Raw genomic sequence first — 18,663 nt, 5'->3', positions numbered from 1 at the left:
CGATGTTATACAGGTTCCAAAATACAGTCTGGCTAAAATAGAGTTAAATTCCATTTGTCAGGATTCACTGAGAATTGTAAGCGCTGTCTGTGTCAATGGAACCTGTGTTAGGGAAAATGAAATTGAACACAGGAGGTGGGTAACATGTTCTATCCATACAGTATCATGGCAGGAATTTGAGATTTTTCCTTTTGGTGACCTCTTAAAAAATGTGTGAACAAAATACATGAGTATATATAATATACATATATATTTAATATATATGTACACATAGAAATAAAAATTATAAAATTATATATAAATACATATACTCATATAAGATAAATATTTAGGTGAATAAATCATTGTTTTAAAAAGGGGTTGATATAGCATGAGTTCCTACTGTGACAATAACAAATTTGTGCCCTACTATTTTCCTCTGGCAGCTAAACAAGACATCTATATCATGGCATGTAGGAGATAGAGTATGAAATAGAAATTTTTTTAAGTGTGCTGTATCTAAATACAGTCACAAGCACAGACCTGCTTTATTTTTCACGTTCAGTATAAATCAATTTTAAAAATATTTGCAAGTATATATCTTCCTAAACAATTACAGTTCACAAAGAATGACAGCAAAGGGGATACAATCATTTAGGTATTTATTATTTGAGTGTGTGGAAGGATGATTTTTTAAAGGTATTTAGAATCACGAAGATTTAGAATTTTCCCAAAGGTTATATATTTTATAATTATCTGCTCCTCTCACAAAGCATATAGGGAAGGTGCAGGTAATTTAAAAATATATGGCATTTGGGATCACCCTCTTGTGTAGCAAATGTGTACATTGAATTTTAAGCTTTGATATCCTAACTGTTCCCCCTACTCCGTCAAATGTGAATTAAAATTTTTTAATCAAATTTTTTGTAGATTTATATGCAGTTGTAAGAAATAATACAGAGAGCTCTTGTGTACCCTTCACCCAAGAAACAGCTGTAAAGCTATGAAACAACATCACAGTGAGGAAACGGACACTGATACAGTTCAATAGTCTTATTTGGTTTTCATCAGTTTTACATGTATTTGTTTTTGTGTTCCTATGTGTAAGTGTGTGTGTATATATGTTTACTTCTAGACAATGTTATTACATGCATAGATTCATGTATCCATCACTTCAATCAAGAGACAAAACAGTTCCAGAACCACAAGGATCCCTTCTTCCTCTCAGAGCCACACCCATGTCCCGCTACTCTCCATCACCCCCTGCCATCCCTAGCCCTTGGCAACCAAACTCTGTTCTCTACCTCTATACTTTTGTTATCTCAAAACATCATATAAATGGATTCCATCTTTATTTATAGAGTTTTTGAGTGTATTCTTTGTATGCCTTTCTTAGTGGCTTCTCTGGGTATTGCAATTAACAGATGTTATTTACACAGTCTACAACATTTAGACTGTGTGGTACAGTTGTGGTACAACTGAAGTGGTAGCAACATTTTACCACTTCAAGTATGGAAACTTTACTTTCCACTAGGTATCTTTTCCCTATCCACTTTTTTTCTTGTCTTGAGTATTCCTTCTCTAATAATGGTGGACACTATCAAAGTTACGCTTTTTGTTTTAATCACGTATTTGAAAAAAACTCAGAAAAAGGGTAATCTATTCTATTTTCTCATATTTTGCTATTATTTTTGTTCCTTCTTCTTGGTGCTTCAATACTTCCTCTTATTACTAATTCTTTTATGTTTGAAAAACTTTAATTTTTCTTTAAGACAGTCCTGCTAGAGGCAAATTATCTGTTTTTCTTTCTTCTAAGAACATATGTATTTCATCTTGATTCCTAAAGGATAGTGTTACTGGTTAAGAAATCATAGTTGACAGCTCTTTTCTTTCAGGAGTTGAAAAACGCACCACTTCCTCTGGCCTCCATGATTTGAAATGGGAAATGTATTGTCATTTGAATTTGTATTCTCTTACAGGTAATAAGCCATTCTCTTGGGCTCCTTTCAGGAAGTTTGTCTAGTTTTCGTCTAGTTTTCACAGTAGAGTTCACTCCCCTGTGAGAAGTGCCCCCATTCATCTGACAGGAGGTGGAGCTCAGGCAGTAATGCTTGTTTTCAGAAGTTTCCTTTTGATGTATCTTGACATACAGTTCTTTGGGTTTTTCCTACTTGGGTTTCACTCAGCTTCTTGATTGATTCTGTATCTTCCTGACTTTTGCCAAATATGGAATGTTTTCAACCATTATTTCTTTGAATACTCCTTTTGTCCCACTCTCTTTCTTCTTTCCTTCTGGGACTCTAATGATACCACTGACAGATATTTGGTATTGCCTCACAGGTCCCTGGGGCTCTGTTCTTTCCTATCTTTTCTTTCTATCATTCTATTTTCTCTCAGCTGTTCAGATTGGGTGAATTATATTTCTCTGTCTTTAAATTAACGGATTCTATCCTCTGTTATTTTCACTGTATTATAGAGCAAATCCAATTAGTTTTTATATTGGCTTTTATATTTTTATTTCTATAACATCCTTTTTTAATAACATTTTGCATGCTAAGGTTTTATGTTTTTTTCAGTTGTGCCAAGATAATTAGTAATTGCTTATTAAAGTAATTTTATAATGGCTTCTTCAAATTTTTGTCAAAAATTTCAATATTTGATTCATCTCAGTATAAGCATCTGTTGATCATTTTTTCTCATTCAGTTATGATTTTCCTGGTGTTCATTATGACTAGTAAGTTTTTTAAATTATTATATGCTGAGCATTTTGGTTATTATGTTAAGAGACTCTGGATGCTAATTAAATTTATTCTCAGAAGCAGTTGCTAGTCCTAGCTTTCAATTATGGGCTGTGGTTCTAATGAGAATTTAATTTGTAGGGACTTTGTGCTGCTATTTGGACACGTTGATTTATCTAATTCTACTGGGGACCACACTGATCTCTTCTGGACCACCTAAGAGACAAGAGGAGATTCCCCAGGCTAAGCTGTAGTGGTCTAGGGGAGGTAAAATATGCTCTAGCTCAGCAGTCCCCAACCTTTTTGCCACCAGGAACTGGTTTTGTGGAAGACAATTTTTCCATGGATGGTGGGTGGTGTGTGTGGGGGATGGTTTTGGGATGAAGTTGTTTGACCTCAAATCATCAGGCATTAGTTAGATTCTCACAAGGAGCACGCAACCTAGATGCCTCATATGCAGAGTTCACAACAGGGTTCACTCTCCTATGAGAAGTGCCCTTGCTGATGTGACAGGAGGCAGAGCTCAAGCAGTCATGCTGGCTAGCTCATGACTCACCCCCTGCTGGGTGACCTGGTTCCTAACAGGCTGCAAACTGGAACTGGCCCATGGCCTAGGGGTTGCGTACCCTTGCTCTAGCTAATGAAAAGAGGATTACTTCCAGGGCTCTGTACTTGTTGTAGAGACATCCCGTCCCTGTGTGTACCCTCCTGCCTCACTTTCCACACACACTACTAGAGCTGCTTATCTGTTCAGTACCTCCAGATGGCAAGGGGAAGTCTTAGGCACCTTGGAAAAACAGGTCACTTTCCCTAGCTGTTTGCTGTTAGTAAGGCTCCTACTTCGTTCCCCTTGCAGGTAACCCAGTCTCTCCTGATATTGGTGGATGGATTCTCATTTGACCAGCAATAAAAAATATGTCTACCTAGACTAACTTCTGTTTCTAGGTTGTGGTTGGGAGAAGCTGGGTCTGGATCATCTTTTACTGTTGTTTGGGAAGCTACTGGGATTTTCCTTGGGTGCTGGTGTGTTTAACTGGTCCTCCTCACTCTTTCTACCATTTAGAGTATACTTTTTTTTTGCCGCTTGCTTAATTCCAGATTTTACAGCTCTACTTAGTGGAGCACATAATGATAAACTTTTTAATGCTTTTTTTCTCCCCCAAAATGAGTCAAGTGAAGCGTAATTCAGCAAGATGCTAAAATATCTTCTGTGAAAATGAGTGTCTTGTGATAGAAAAGGTGATTCAGACGAAAGACTGCATTAACTTACAGTACAGCGGAGGCACCAACCAATCAGAGCAAATTTAAAAGTCGGATAGTTTACAGGTGCCTTTCTGCTCAGTATCAGCTCAAGTTTAAATAGTTCAAGTGCCTCTACTGCAGGGAGCTTTTAATATGCTAATATTTTTGTTGTTGCCTTGGAAGGCCTGCCTCAGTCACAGTTTACCAAATTTATCTCTCCATAGAAGTGAACCCACTTTGTTTATAGTTTTTCTTGGCACTGGTATTCTATGAAAGATTTGCAGAGGAAAGCTATGTTTATCAACATCAGTATCTACCTCATCTAAAGTATTGTATTAGATGTAATCATGTAATTATAAAGTGATTTCTGAAAACATTAAGGAGCACCTAATTCTACTTTGATTTTTAAATATCTGATAAAATATTTTAATGTATTTAAACTTTCTTTTAAACTGTTCCAAGAAGTAAGATTTCAATGTATGGCCAAAGAAAACATTTATTGTATTGTGTTGAAAATATATAGTCTAAAAATACTGACTTTTTCTGATGTTCTTATTTACGTTTTCAATATTTTCTCTTTCCAGCTCTAAGGGACAATAGGATTGAGCTGGTTCGCGCTTCCTGGCATGAATTGAGTATTAGTGTCAGTGACGTGTCTCTCTCTGATGAAGGACAGTACACTTGTTCTTTATTTACGATGCCTGTCAAAACTTCCAAGGCCTATCTCACCGTTCTGGGTAAGTGCAAGGGACTAACACCATGTAATCACACAACCAGAGTGATATATATTGCTACAGCAACATAATTCAATACAAAAATGTATTTCAAAGACTATATGAACAGATATGGTTTAATCCTTTCTCTGCTATATTTTAACAAAGGCATTTTAAAATCATTCACTTCCTTTCTGCATTTTATAAAGGGACAAAGACAGAGAGATTCAAAAACGTATATGACTGCTAGAAGACACACGGCTATTTTGTTTCTTAGCCAGCAATAGACACCGGTTCTCTTGATTCCAGCTAATTTTTTTTTATCACATAATCTATATGTTGTATATATTCTAATCCTTTTCCAAAATGACACAATACTGAGCATAATGAGTTCACCTTGTATTCTATACTATGCTCCTTTATTTGATCATGTGAGTCACCTGATAAGAGCCTTTCTCGCGAACTTGTGGCTCTCAGATATGACCTGCTTGTGTATTTAGTGCATTTAAATGACCCTGATATTTCCATGTGCCTTCTCTCCTTTTAAAATTCTATTTTCTAGATTCCTAAATGAAGTACCTAATGTCGCTTGAGCTTGCAGCTTGTAGTTTCTTTGTGTTTTTATTCTCTAAATATTGGGCCATTTTCCCAAAGGTGAAAGTGACACAAAAAAAGCAATACATTCATAGAGATTCTGAGGAAATAACGTTGCAGCTCCGAGCTCTCTGTGATTCCACAGACGTCAGTGCCCCAATCAGCTGAAATTGCTGCAGTTCATTGAAACACACCTGTGTACTGAACAAGTTAGAGGAATTTAAAGATTGATTTTTTTTTTCCCCTAAGCTTGCCCTCCTCTTCAGATAGAAAAAGGCACAATGTTGCATTTAAAAGGACTAACACATGCTGTTCTTTTGGGTGGGAATATTAAAGCTAATCCAGCTAGTGAATTGGTTATGTGCATAGGATATAAAACATATTTCTTTGCAAGTCACACTGGGACTATTTTATAAAAATCTTCACAAGTTTGCCATTAAAGACAAAATATACCCACTAAAATGGAGGATTTCAGGATAACAACTGCATAAGGTTAATGTATTGTTCCGTAGAGAGCCAATTTGAAACTCAAAGAATAGATGACTGATGAATTCAGTTTATTAAACGGTGATGTGGCAGCGATTTTTAAAAAAAGAAAGCAGGTAATATGTAGGTGAAGATAAAAAGATGTTAAGAGGAGTTATGTTAATTTTTCATGCATCTTTGTGGTTACTGTGTTACTGTTGTTTAATTTGTACTTCTCATATTGGTGCTTTCCAATATTCCTTTTCTTTCTTTTTTTTTGTTTTTTTGAGACGGAGTCCAACTCTGTAGCCCTGACTGGAATGCATTGGCGTCATCTCAGCTCACTGCAACCTCCACCTCCTGCGTTCAAGCGATTCTCCTGCCTCAGCCTTCTGAGTAGTTGGGATCACAGGCGCCCACCACCACCCTGGCTAATTTTTTTTTTTTTTTTTTTTTTTTTGGTGTTTTTAGTAGAGATGGAGTTTCACCATGTTGGCCAGGATGGTCTCAATCTCTTGACCTCAGTCTCCCAAAGTGTTGGGATTATAGGCGTGAGCCACCGTGCCTGGCCACAAAATACACAGAGGATAATATTCTTTTTAAGCTTTAAGAACTATGAAATCAGGAAAGAAAGAAGCAAAAGTTAAATTGTAATTTGGTAAGGGATAGAGAAATCTGTTTGTGGGTTTTTTTCTTCAATGCAGTCTACCTTTTAAAATCTCTACACTAGTAAATTGTAAAGTATATTGAATGATTGTTTTTAAGATTTACACACAGGTATTTTCACAGGCAAAATTTTACAATTGAGGCCAGGCACAGTGGCTCAGACCTGTAATCCCAGCACTTTGGGAGGCCGAGGCTGGTGGATCACTTGAGGTCAGGTGTTTGAGACCAGCCTGGCCAACATGATGAAATCCCATCTCTACTAAAAAGTACAAAAATTAGGCCGGGCATGGTGGCTGACGCCTGTAATCCCAGCTCTTTGGGAGGCTGAGGTGGGTGGATCATGAGGTGAGGAGTTCGAGATCAACCTGGTCAACACCGTGAAACCCCATCTCTACTAAACGTACAAAAATTAGCCAGGTGTGGTGGCACTCACCTGTAATCCCAGCTACTTGGGAGGCTGAGGCAGAATTGCTTGAACCTGGTAGGTAGAGGTTGCAGTGAACAGAGATTGCACCACTGTACTCCAGCCTGGGTTCAGAGCAAGACTCTATCTAAAAAAAAAGAAAAAAAATTATTCTGGCATGGTAGGACACACCTGTAATCCCAGCTACTTGGGAGGCTGAGGCAGGAGAATCACTTGAACTCAGGACGCGAAGGTTGCAGTGAGCTGAGATCGAGCCAGTCCACTCCAACCTGGACAACAGCATGAGACTCTGTCTCAAAAAAAAAAAAAAAAAAAAAGAAAAGAAAAATTACAATTTAATTTAAAAAACTACTTTGAGCTATATGCGTCTTTCTTGATTTTTTGATACTATGTATGTATGTATCTGTACACATATACATGTGTATGGATATGTATATACATTTATGTGTATGCACATGTATATACATTTGTGTGTATGCATATAGACATATACAACTGTGTATGTATACACACACACACGAAGCAGTTTATTACATAGTAGTTCGTTAACTTGATTGAGAACTTCTTGTCAATTAACCATCCAGTTCAGTTTCATGTGTGAAAGTAATAGACATAATAACGAATCAGCCCTGAAGATTGATGCTCACTTCATCATTTGCTTAAATTTCAGGTGTTCCTGAAAAGCCTCAGATTAGTGGATTCTCATCACCAGTTATGGAGGGTGACTTGATGCAGCTGACTTGCAAAACATCTGGTAGTAAACCTGCAGCTGATATCAGATGGTTCAAAAATGACAAAGAGATTAAAGGTAAAGAAGAGAAAAATGAAAATCAAAATTAATGTGCTGAAACCAGTATGACATGTTAGGAAAAAGTCATTTTACATTATTTTTCAAACCATAGTTATCTCTTACAGATTACGCATCATTTCAACCAGATTTACTCATTCTTAAGGAAGGTAATTTTACAAGGTATATTAATATATAAGTATAATCCCTGTGTGCCTCATTTTCCTCTTCTGTAAAATAGGTTTAAAAATAATATACACCTTATGGAAAAGTTGAGGGAATAATTCAGTTAATATATGAAGAAACGCATAGATTCATATTTCACAATAATAAGCAATTAGCACATATTAGATATTATTTCAGAACTCACATATAATATTTAAGTTAAAGACAGAGAAACTGTATAAATTATTTCTTCAACTTTGTTTTGGGAATTACAGGGTTCTGAGAATAAAACTGGTTAAATATCAATAAATTTGATTCCTGTTAATTCTCATGAAAGGCAAAAATGTGTACTTGTCTAAATAAAAGTGCATACTTTAAATTCTTTATACACCTAAATTTAAACTCCCTCTCTCTCTGTCACACACACACACACACACACACACACACATACACACACACACACACACACACACACAAATGAAACATACGTTCTTTAGGAGGGGAATAGGTTTATAAGGGTGATGGCTTAGTATTTAAATATAATAATGTTTATGATGATTATTAAAACATAATTCCTATGCCATTGTAATATGTATTATTTTCAACATTATCTTCTATGAGACGGGTTTATGCAAACCATTCTGCTTATTTTAAAATGTTACTTATCTATTTACTTTTAAGAGATAGGGTCTTGCTCTGTCACCCAAGCTGGAATGCAGTGGAATGATCATAGCTCACTGTACCTCGCACTCCTAGACTCCAGTGATTTTCCCGCCTCAGCCTCCTGAGTAGTTGGGACTACAGGCGTGCATGACCATGCTTGGTTAACTTGTTTTATTTTTTGTAGAAATCATGCTACAAAATCATGCTATGTTGCCCAGGCTGGTCTCGAACTCCTGGGCTAAAGTGACCCTCCTGCCTCAGCCTCTTAAAGTGCTAGGATTGCAGGTGTGAGCCACCATGCTCAGACGTTCTGATTATTTTAACCTTTAATTGTGATACCTTATATCACACTAATTAATTCTTCGTAATGGGCATGCAGGCTTAGCAGATAACATTGCCTATATTACTGAGAAATTGTGATTATAATCCACACAATTGTTTTTATCAGTTTCCTATTTTAATTACTCTTTCTCTGCATATTTTTTCCCAAGAAAAGGTCCTCATCCATAATTTTGCCCTGATCACTACCTTTGCCTTAGTATTTCTAATAAATATACATTATTGGATTATATTTTGAGAAATGCCAGTCCCAAGACACAAGTTAGACGTCTTATTATGCTAAATTAAATTTCAGGTTACTATGTAACCTGATTCTTGAATTCTGTCAAGGCTCAGTAACATCCATTCTAATTTTGCCTCTAGGATATGTTAGTCTAGGCATTTCTGGACTTGGTTAGATCTCTCTTTAATGGATGTTCCACACTGCTTCCAGAGTTATCTTACTACAACAAGAATCTGATCCAGGCACTTTTCTGCTGAAGCATTTCTAATGGAAAGCCCTAAACTTTCGAATAAGTTTAAAATCTGCTTTCTGTAGCCTGTAAGAATTCTCCAGGCAGTGAACTCTTACACATCACATATTTCCTTTTGTGTGAAGGTCTTGGCTTGCACTAAAATGCACTTCTTATGTACAATCCTTCAATGAATTATTTTATTACCTGTATGTTTTTTCTTCCTAAATTCTGACACAATTAGTTAATTCATTTGTTGTTTACTTAGTTCTCACTTTGTTAGTATTTTGTTTGTGTTCCAAGGATTTGCCTCTCTTGTATCCTCAAGAAGGTCATACACTTTCACATATTAAGTACCTCACTAGTATTGATTGATTGTTTTTCACATTGTAGCTGGATGACAAACCCATGATATACTCAGACATTTATAAAGGAAGTGAATTTTTGACAAAATTGGCCTCTGTGTTAAATGCCAAACGGATTTAATCATACACTGGGCAGGAGGGGAAAGATTTTTGCTCATATGAAGAAATATGAAAAGTTTAATCTTGTGAACAACATATTTTAAAATCATCTGAACCAAGATCAGAACAACAATGAAGACAGAAATAGGTACAGAATCAGAACATGGTTCTATGCTGTATTGAAAACTTGTGAAGATACCATTTTTTCTATGCTCTTCAATGCACTGCCATTTACAGAGCATTTATCTCTACACTTGCATCTATCTATCTGTCTACCTGTGTATCTGTCTATCTAATCTTGTAATTCTTTAGCAGGTTTACATCGTTTGTCTCTCTAACCAGATGGTGAACTTTCTGAGTGGCATATATTTTATATTTGTAAGTGTATATGTAAATACAGTTAGGTAAAGACTACTGCACAAAGTGAATATTCCCTATAGTTGCTGTTTCTGGATATGCTAAGCAAAATGTCACTCGTCCGTCTTTTAGCAAACCCTCCTCATTTAAAGGAGTAATCCACCTTATCCGGCACTATTTTCTCTTTTCAGAGATAAAAATTTGACTTCCTATTACCATCTAACTGTTTTAAGTATAATATCACTTGACACGTTTTAAAAAGACACTCCCTAGCGTAAAATAAGGCAAACGGAAAAGACTGGCTAATCAAATTGAATTAAATTAAATTCAATACAAAATTGTTAAAATGCCTCTCAATTTCACAGTATTCTATGGTGCATTGGTGAAGATGCAAATGAAGAAACCAAGAACCTTGAGCTGTAGCTGTTTACGATGTCTTTGGGGTTATCAAACATGTTATGGAGAATATTTTCCTAAAAATTGACATGTTTGTACGAAGCTTTATCTTTTCTCTGTCACTACCTAACATATTAATTTTATATCCAATTTTCTGGGTAAAAGTCACTTGAAAGGTCTAGTTTATGGAATTTGTCCATACTTGATTATAGAACAGTGGTTCTGAAGCTATAGCCATTAAGCACAGGGCATCATCAAGTACAGGGTTTGCTGAATCTCAGATTATCAGGCCTTGATCCAAGATTTTCTGGTGGAGCAGGCCCACGGGGAAGCCTGAAAATGTGTGTGTTGACCATTGTGTTAAATGTGTGAGTGATGTTGACCTCCTGTTTCAGAATCACATTAGTATGAAGAATATAAAATGAGGAGTATCAGTAAACTATATAGAAGTCCTGCCTCTGTCTCTGAGCTTTATTTTTCTCCTTTGCTAAATAAGGATAATAATGGTTGCTTCAAAGTGCTTTTGCAAGAATTCCGTATAAAACAATATGAATGAAGTGTTTTCAGAGTATAAGGAATCATTGAATACATTTTAGCTGTTATTATCATTATCATTGTAATTCTTATTTTCAGGAAATCATGATGAGTTGTACCAATTCCTAAATTAGTCCTAGAAATATAAACAAATAAAACAAAAATATTCCTCCCAGGCTTTCACAATTGAGAAAGAGATATAAAAACATAAGATGTAACAGACACAGATACATGAACTGGCTACAGTTTTCTGCAGAAGTAGCAGATATCAGCCCTACTTTGTGGGAGAGGTTAAGGCTCAACAGTTCATTTATGGAAGCAGGCACTCAGTAAATATCTGCTTATTGAGTAAATGTGTCTTAAACAATGTATAAACCAAACAGTGACTGAGGCAAGTCTCAGTCAATTTAGAGGTTTATTTTGCCAAGGTTGAGGACGCACCCAAGAAAATAACACAAATCACAGAAGCATCTGTGGTCTATGCCTTTTCCAAAAAGGGGTTTAAAGACTTCAATATTTAAAGGGTAAAGAGCAAGCAGGAGGGGAATAAGAGGGGGGAAAAGGGGTTTGGGGGAAGGGTAGACAGGGAGGCAAGTTGTTACATTCTTGTGAGAGTTTGATTATCTCTCAGTTCATCTACATTTTACATGAGAAAGAGAGTACAGGAAAAGTAAATTATGCACTTGTCTCTCAGTCAATCTACATTTTACATAAGATAACTATGTGAATAGATGAAGTGGAGGAAGGAGTCAATTATGCACTGGTCTGGGGTAGGCAGAGGTCAGTCAATCTACATTTTACATAAGATAACTATGTGAATAGATGAAGTGGAGGAAGGAGTCAGTTATGCACTGGTCTGGGGCAGGCAGAGGGATTGTTTCTGGTCTTTCTCTGTCTCATACCTGTGAAGTAAAGCTGGTAATTTGCATTGTCATGGTTAGACTTTATAGAACTCTGTTTTAGGGCTAGTTTATAGGGACAGCGTGTATTCTGGTAGATTATCGGACCCAGAAGGAATTTCCTTGTCAGCAATTTTGGAGAGAGACCATTTGGGGAGATACATGGCCTTCTGTTATTATGAGGCTATGACATAGGTTTGTGAAATTGTAGCTATCATTCCGTGAAAAAAAAAAGAAAAGCTTTTTCTTTTTTTTTTTTTTTTTTCATTTCTGAGATCCCAAGCTTAACTTTCCCTTTGGCACAGTGATTTTGGGATCCTGAGATTCCTATTTTCTTTCACAAAGGAGTGGAATTCATCATATGTGTTTGGGACAAAAGTAGGTGGTGGGACACTTTGAAGAAATGAATTTCATATATCTATGCAGAGTAACAGCATGTGATTGAAATAACTCTGAAACTTTATGTGTGGTATAGGCATGAGAATAAACAAAGAGGCAGGGTTCAGTTATGTCATGAAAGAGCTTTTATTCCAGATTAAGGTTTTGAAATTTATTCTATAGGCAATAGTGAAGCTTTTTTTTTTATAAGCTTTAAAAAGTAAAATGAAACAATCGTAATTTCATCCAACTCTGTTTTTTATCCCCTCTGTGTGAGTTTTACTCAGAAATTCCTTTGGTGCCTCTGGGCAGAGCTGCATCCAAAACCACAGGTAGTTTCACTGCAGCCTTTAATCTTCTGCATAGCAAGAAAGTGAATATCTGCCATTTAGTGTGAGAAAAGATGTGCATTGCCTTCCTAAGTCTGTCAGCTCCCTGAGAGCTTATATTTACATTAAACTTGTCATTCCATGTATAAGTTTAGTTCTGTGCAGTTTGAGGATTTACTATTACAAAACTTTGAGATCTTTTCTACCTAAGTAGCTTTTATATTAATGCATTAGGCAGCATTCTATGATAACCCTTAATTATCCACACCCTTGTATAAACCCTTCCCCTAGTGCATAGGAGATAATTGTGAATATGATGCGATATGATTGTCTATAATATGTTACCTTATATTACAAAATGGGTTTTGCAGACGTCACTGTGGGTCCCTTTTGAGTTCATCAAAGGGAGATTATCAAGGATGGGTCTCATTGTATGAAAAGAATGTATCTCTGACTTTAAGAATTTTAAGAATGTACATTTTCAGAATGTACCCCTTCTTATTTCTTAAAGTCAGAGATACATTCTCTTCCTGGCCTAGAAGAAAACAAACAGCTATGTTGTGAATTGCTTATGGGTGCCATGTGGCAAAGAACTGTGGGTGACCTCTAGGTGCTGAAAGCAGTCCCAGGTGACAGTTAGTGAGAACATAGGGACATCAGACATGTAGTCTCAAGGTAATGAATTTAGTAATTTAGAATTTAGTAACAATCAGAGAGCTTGAAGAGGACCCCAACTCAGATTGAAATTAAAGCCCCAGCTAATATCTTTATTTAGCCAAGTAACACTGAGCAAAGGCCAAGGTTAAACCATACCCTGACCCCTCACTCACAGAAACCATGAGATAATAAATATGTATTGCTTTAAGCCATTAAACTTATAGTAATTTGTTACACAGCAATAACAGGAAACTGAGATCCAGAGAGACGGAATATTTTTTCATGGTCACACATCTAGCAGTTTGGGGGGAAGTCTGAAGACTAGCTTATTAGTTAAGAGGCATTGCAAGCCCGAGCTGGTAAGTACCTAAACTAATGGATGACAATGGATTTTTTTATGAATAAATGGTTCTGAAAGAGAAGATAATTTTCAAGTGAACTTGGTGAATGATCTGGAGAGATGGAGTAAAAGCAAGCATTAAGATTATAAAATTTAGGTGCCTAAATCACTTGGATAATGAATGTTTGCTCATTAAGAAAATGAGAGGCAGTAGGAGAAATTAATACACACACAAATTATAATATGTTCATGATATGGATTGGCTATGTCCCCACCCAAATCTCATCTTGAATTCTAGCTCCCATAATCCCCATGTGTCGTGGGAAGGACCTGTGGGAGGCATTTGAATCATGGGTGTGGGTTTTTCCCATGCTGTTCCCGTGATAGTGAATAAGTCTCATGAGATCTGATGGTTTTATAAAGGCAGTTCCCTCCCCTGCACGTGCTCTGTTGCCTGCCACCATGTAAGACATACCTTTGCTCTTCCTTTGCCTTCCTCCACGATAGTGAGGCCTCCTCAGCCATGTGGAATTGTGAGTCCATTAACCCTCTTTTTCTTTATAAATTACTCATCTCAGGTATGTCTTTATTAGCAGCATGAGACAGACTAATACACTAATGAGATGCTGCTGTAAAGTTACCCAAAAGTGTGGAGGCAGCTCTGAAACTGGGTAACAGGCAGAGAGATAGGGACAGCTTGGAGGTATCAGAAGAAGACAGGAAAATGTGGGAAAGTTTGGACTTGCCTAGAGACTTGGAGGGCTCAGAAAGCAGGAAGATGTGGGAAACTTTGGAACTTCCTAGAGACTTATTGAGTGGCTTTGATCAAAATGCTGATAGTGATATGGACAACAAAGTTCAGCCTCAGGTGGTCCCAGAGGGAGATGAGAAACTTGTTGGGAACTGGAGTAAAGATCACCTTTGCCATGAAAAGACATTGGTGGCATTTTGCCCCTGCCGTAGAGATCTGTGGAACATTGAACTTGAGAGAGATAATTTAGAGTATATGGCAGAAGAAATTTCTGAGCGGTAAAACATTCAAGAGAAAGCAGAGCATAAAAGTTGGGAAAATTTGCAGGCTGATGATGCAGTAGAAAAGAAAACCACATTTTCTGGGGAGAAATTCAAGTGGGCTGCAAAAATTTGCATAAGTAATGAGGAGCCAAATGTTAATCACCAAAACAATGAGGAAAATGTCTCCAGGGCATGTAAGAGACCTTCAGGGCAGCCCCTCCCATCACAGGCCCGGAGGCCTAGGAGGGAAAAATGGTTTCCTGGGCCAGGTCCAGGGACTTCTGCTGGGTGCAGCCTCTGGATATGGTGCCTTGCATCCCAGCTGCTTCAGCTCCAGCTATGGCTAAAAGGGGCCTACATACAGCTCAGGCTGCAGCTTCAGAGGGTGTAAGACCCAAGTCTTGGTGGCTTCACCATGGTGTTGAGCTTGTGGGTACACTAAAGTCAAGAATTGAGGTTCTGGAACCTCTGCCTAGATTTCAGAGGATGTATGGAAATGCCTGGATGTTAAAGCAGAAGTTTGCTGCAGAGGAAGGGCCCTAATGGAGAACCTCTGCTAGGGCAATGTGGAAGGAAAATTGGGGTCATAACCCCCACAGAGAGTCCCGACTGAGGCATTGCCTAGTGGAGCTGTGAGAAGAGGGCCACTGTCCTCCAGACCCAAGCATGGTAGATCCACTGACAGCTTGAAGCCTGTACCTGGAATAGCTGCAGACACTCAATGCCAGCTGTGAATGTAGCTGGCAGGGGGGCTGTACCCTACATAGCCATGGGGATGCAGCTGCCCAAGGCCATGGAAGCCCACTTCTCACATCAGTGTGACCTGGACGTAGGAGCCCACCTCTTGCATCAGTGTGACCCGGATGTGAGACATAGAGTCAAAGGAGATCATTTCAGAGCTTTAAGATTTGGCTGCCCGGCTGGATTGTGAAATTGCACAGGGCCTGTAGATCCTTCATTTTGGCCAATTTCTCCCATTTGGAACAGGAATATTTACCCAATAACTATATCCTCATTGTATCTAAGAAGTAACTAACTTGCATTTGATTTTACAGGCTTAGAGGCAGAAGGGACTAGCCTTGTCTTGAGACTTTAGACTGTGGACTTTTGAGTTAATGCTGAAATGAATTAAGACTTTGGGGGACTGTTGGGAAGGCATGATTAGTTTTGAAATGTGGGGACAATCTGTGTCTCCATCCAAATCTCATCTTGAATTGTAGCTCCCATAATTCCCACGTGTTATGGGAGGGACCCAGTGGGAGGCAAATGAATCGTAGGGGAAGTTTTTCCATGCTGTTCTCATAATAGTGAATAAGTCTCATGAGATCTGATGGTTATATAAGGGCAATTCCCCTGAACATGCTCTCTTGCCTGCTGCCATGGAAGACATGCCTTTGCTCCCCCTTTGCTTTCTGCCATGAGGCTTCCCCAGCCTTTGCTCCTCCTTTGCTTTCTGTGAGGCTTCCCCAGCCGTATGAAACTGTGAGTCCATTAAATCTCTTTTTCTTTATAAATTACTCAGCCTCGGGGGTGTCTTTATTAGCAGTGTGAGAATGGACTAATACAGTTCATTCTTTAAAATGTTGAGGTTGAGGCTGGGCACAGTGGCTCATGCCTGTAATCCCAGCACTTTGTGATGCTGAGGCAGGAGGATCAATTGAACCCAAGGCTTGGACACCAACCTGGACAAAATAATGAGATCTTCTCTCTACAAAAAATTTAAAAATTAGTTGGGTGTGGTGGCACATTAGTCTCAGCTGCTCGGGAGGCTGAGATTGGAAGATCATTTGAATCTGGAAGTTTGAGGTTGCAGAGAGCCATGATAGCATCACTGCATTCTAACCTGGGTGACACAGTAAGACCTTGCCTCAAATAAAAGAGAAATAAGTCTGAGGTTGAAGTAATTATAATTATGCAGAATTTAAAAGGTTATGCTTACAGTAGATTTTTGAAGTTAAGTGATTTATAATGAGGAAAGAGATTTTGACTATATAAAGGTCTGGCATTTTGTAAGTCTTAGCCTTTTAAAATAGCCATTTCTCATTATGTGTACAGTGTGCTTCAAACAGAACTTCTCTCCACATGTGCTCCCTGCCCTGAGAATCATGCTGTGTATACCTGGATATCCACGAAAGCTGGACTCCGTAGTGGGTCACTGAAGTTTGCCAGTATCTAATGGCATTACCATTATTCTATAAGCATGATTTACTTATTATATACCATGTGTTTCAAATTGTTTGGCCATCAAGCTCGAATTGACATTAGCTATGTTTCCTTGTGTGAGTAAGTCCTTGCCATACATTTTAATGTCAATCAAAGATAGTGCAGCTTCTAATTTTCAAGTTAGCAAAACACAGCATAATTTTACTGTAAGCTACTTAGCAAATAATATATCGACAGCTGGGGAAGAGTGAATTTCTCAATGCTGTGTTTCTCAAAAAGTGGCCTTTAGACCGCTTAGATTAGAATCACCTCAGGTGGTAGTTTACAAAATGCAGATTCCTGGTTTTAAAGTAGACTTACTAAGAATTCCTGGTTGTCAGGCCTAAAAATTCTATTATTTCTCATGTATCTATAGTGTTCTTTATTATCAATAAAGTTTCAGAACCCATGGGATTAGAGCCTAATAAGCAAAGCATTAATAGGTATTTAGGAAAGAAAGGAAGGGACATCCTAAAGTACTAAGCTTAGAAAATGACTTTTAACATTCTGTGTACCTTATGAGTTCTTTCTTGGAGGGGCATTCTGTACTATGGAATCGGGATGTACTTTAGTATTTTAATGTTTGAGAATTACAACAATAATTGCTGTAACCTACATCTTAGTAATATTCTCTGGCCACATAACTCTATTTTTTATTTCTTTATTTCTTGCTTGCTTATTTTACTTTTTTTTTTTTTTGGATTAAGCTTTGTGGAAACTACTTGATAAATGGTAGATTATATATTTATTTACTTTATTTGGTGTTGCAAAACTGGTTTTGTCCTAAGGACTCATTTAACATCAGTTGTATAAAACCTTAATTTGAATGAGTAAAATATTAACATGTAAACCAGAGATCACAAACTCTTTGAAATTAAGTATAAAAGAAGAGGAAGAGATTTGTGTCCCCTGAGTTTAAAGCCCCTGCATCATGTATAATAAGAATGAATTTAAAATATCATTATTTAAACTTATAGTATATGCCATTTATTTTTTTAGCATCACAAAGTGCTGGGATTACAGGCATGAGCCACTGTGCCCAGCCTCAACCTCAACATTTAAAGACCTATTATTTTTATGTTCCTTTATTTACACTTACTGCTTTGAAAGTGGCCTTGCCATTTCATCCAGAACATGCTGGGCACTATATAACGTGAGAAAAAAAAATGAATAGCATTTACATGTGGATGTGTATATCTGTGTATATGTGCACATATCTTGAACTTTTCTCAATGGTGTTAAATGCACTGCCTCAAGACTTTCCAGGCAATACTAGGAGATACATAAGTCACTCTGTAGAAGGAGATATAATGATTGTCCCATGTGTATATGAGTGGTAAAGGGGAAAGAATATTCACCAGAAATCGTGGAGAGTCTTTACTTTTTCATATTTATTTTAAAAATAAGTTTATTAAGATATAATTGACAAAAATCAATCTATAGATATTTACATTTTGCAATTTATTAAGTTTTGACAAATGTCTGTAGTAGTGAAATCATCACCACAAACAAGATAAAAAATGTATTTATTATCCCCAAAAGTTGATTCATATGCTTTCTAACATCTTCCCTGTACCTTCTCTGCCCACCCTCCACCTCGTTCCCAGGAAACCAATGTTCTGCTTTATGGTACAATAGACTAGTTTGCATTTTCTGCAAGTTTGCATAACTAGAATCATAGGGTCTGTACATATCTTTCTTTTTGTGAGTCTCAACATAAACATTTTGAGACTCATTCATGTTGTCGCACGTACACAGTTTCTTTTCTGTTTCCTTGCTGAGTAGTATTCTATTGCATGGATATATACACCACAGTTATTTACCTGTTTACCTAGTAATGGACATTCGGGTTGTTTGTAGTTTGCA

The 18,663-nt window shown here is 37.3% G+C and overlaps 1 protein-coding gene across 4 annotated transcripts in view; it reads left to right on the top strand.

Moving 5' to 3' along the window:
- The window catches only part of LOC105485513 (cell adhesion molecule 2), a 1,093,059-nt gene that overhangs the window by 918,438 nt on the left and 155,958 nt on the right, over window positions 1-18,663 (top strand). For all 4 annotated transcript variants that reach the window (XM_071089496.1, XM_011747894.3, XM_071089504.1 and 1 more), the window contains 2 exons: window positions 4,544-4,696; window positions 7,492-7,629. In XM_071089496.1, coding sequence (XP_070945597.1) covers window positions 4,544-4,696; window positions 7,492-7,629 — 291 coding nt within the window. The remainder of the gene's footprint in view (window positions 1-4,543; window positions 4,697-7,491; window positions 7,630-18,663) is intronic.

Source organism: Macaca nemestrina, chromosome 2, assembly GCF_043159975.1.
Source record: "Macaca nemestrina isolate mMacNem1 chromosome 2, mMacNem.hap1, whole genome shotgun sequence".
Taxonomy (NCBI): domain Eukaryota; kingdom Metazoa; phylum Chordata; class Mammalia; order Primates; family Cercopithecidae; genus Macaca; species Macaca nemestrina.
This window is presented reverse-complemented; position numbering and strand designations above follow the sequence as displayed.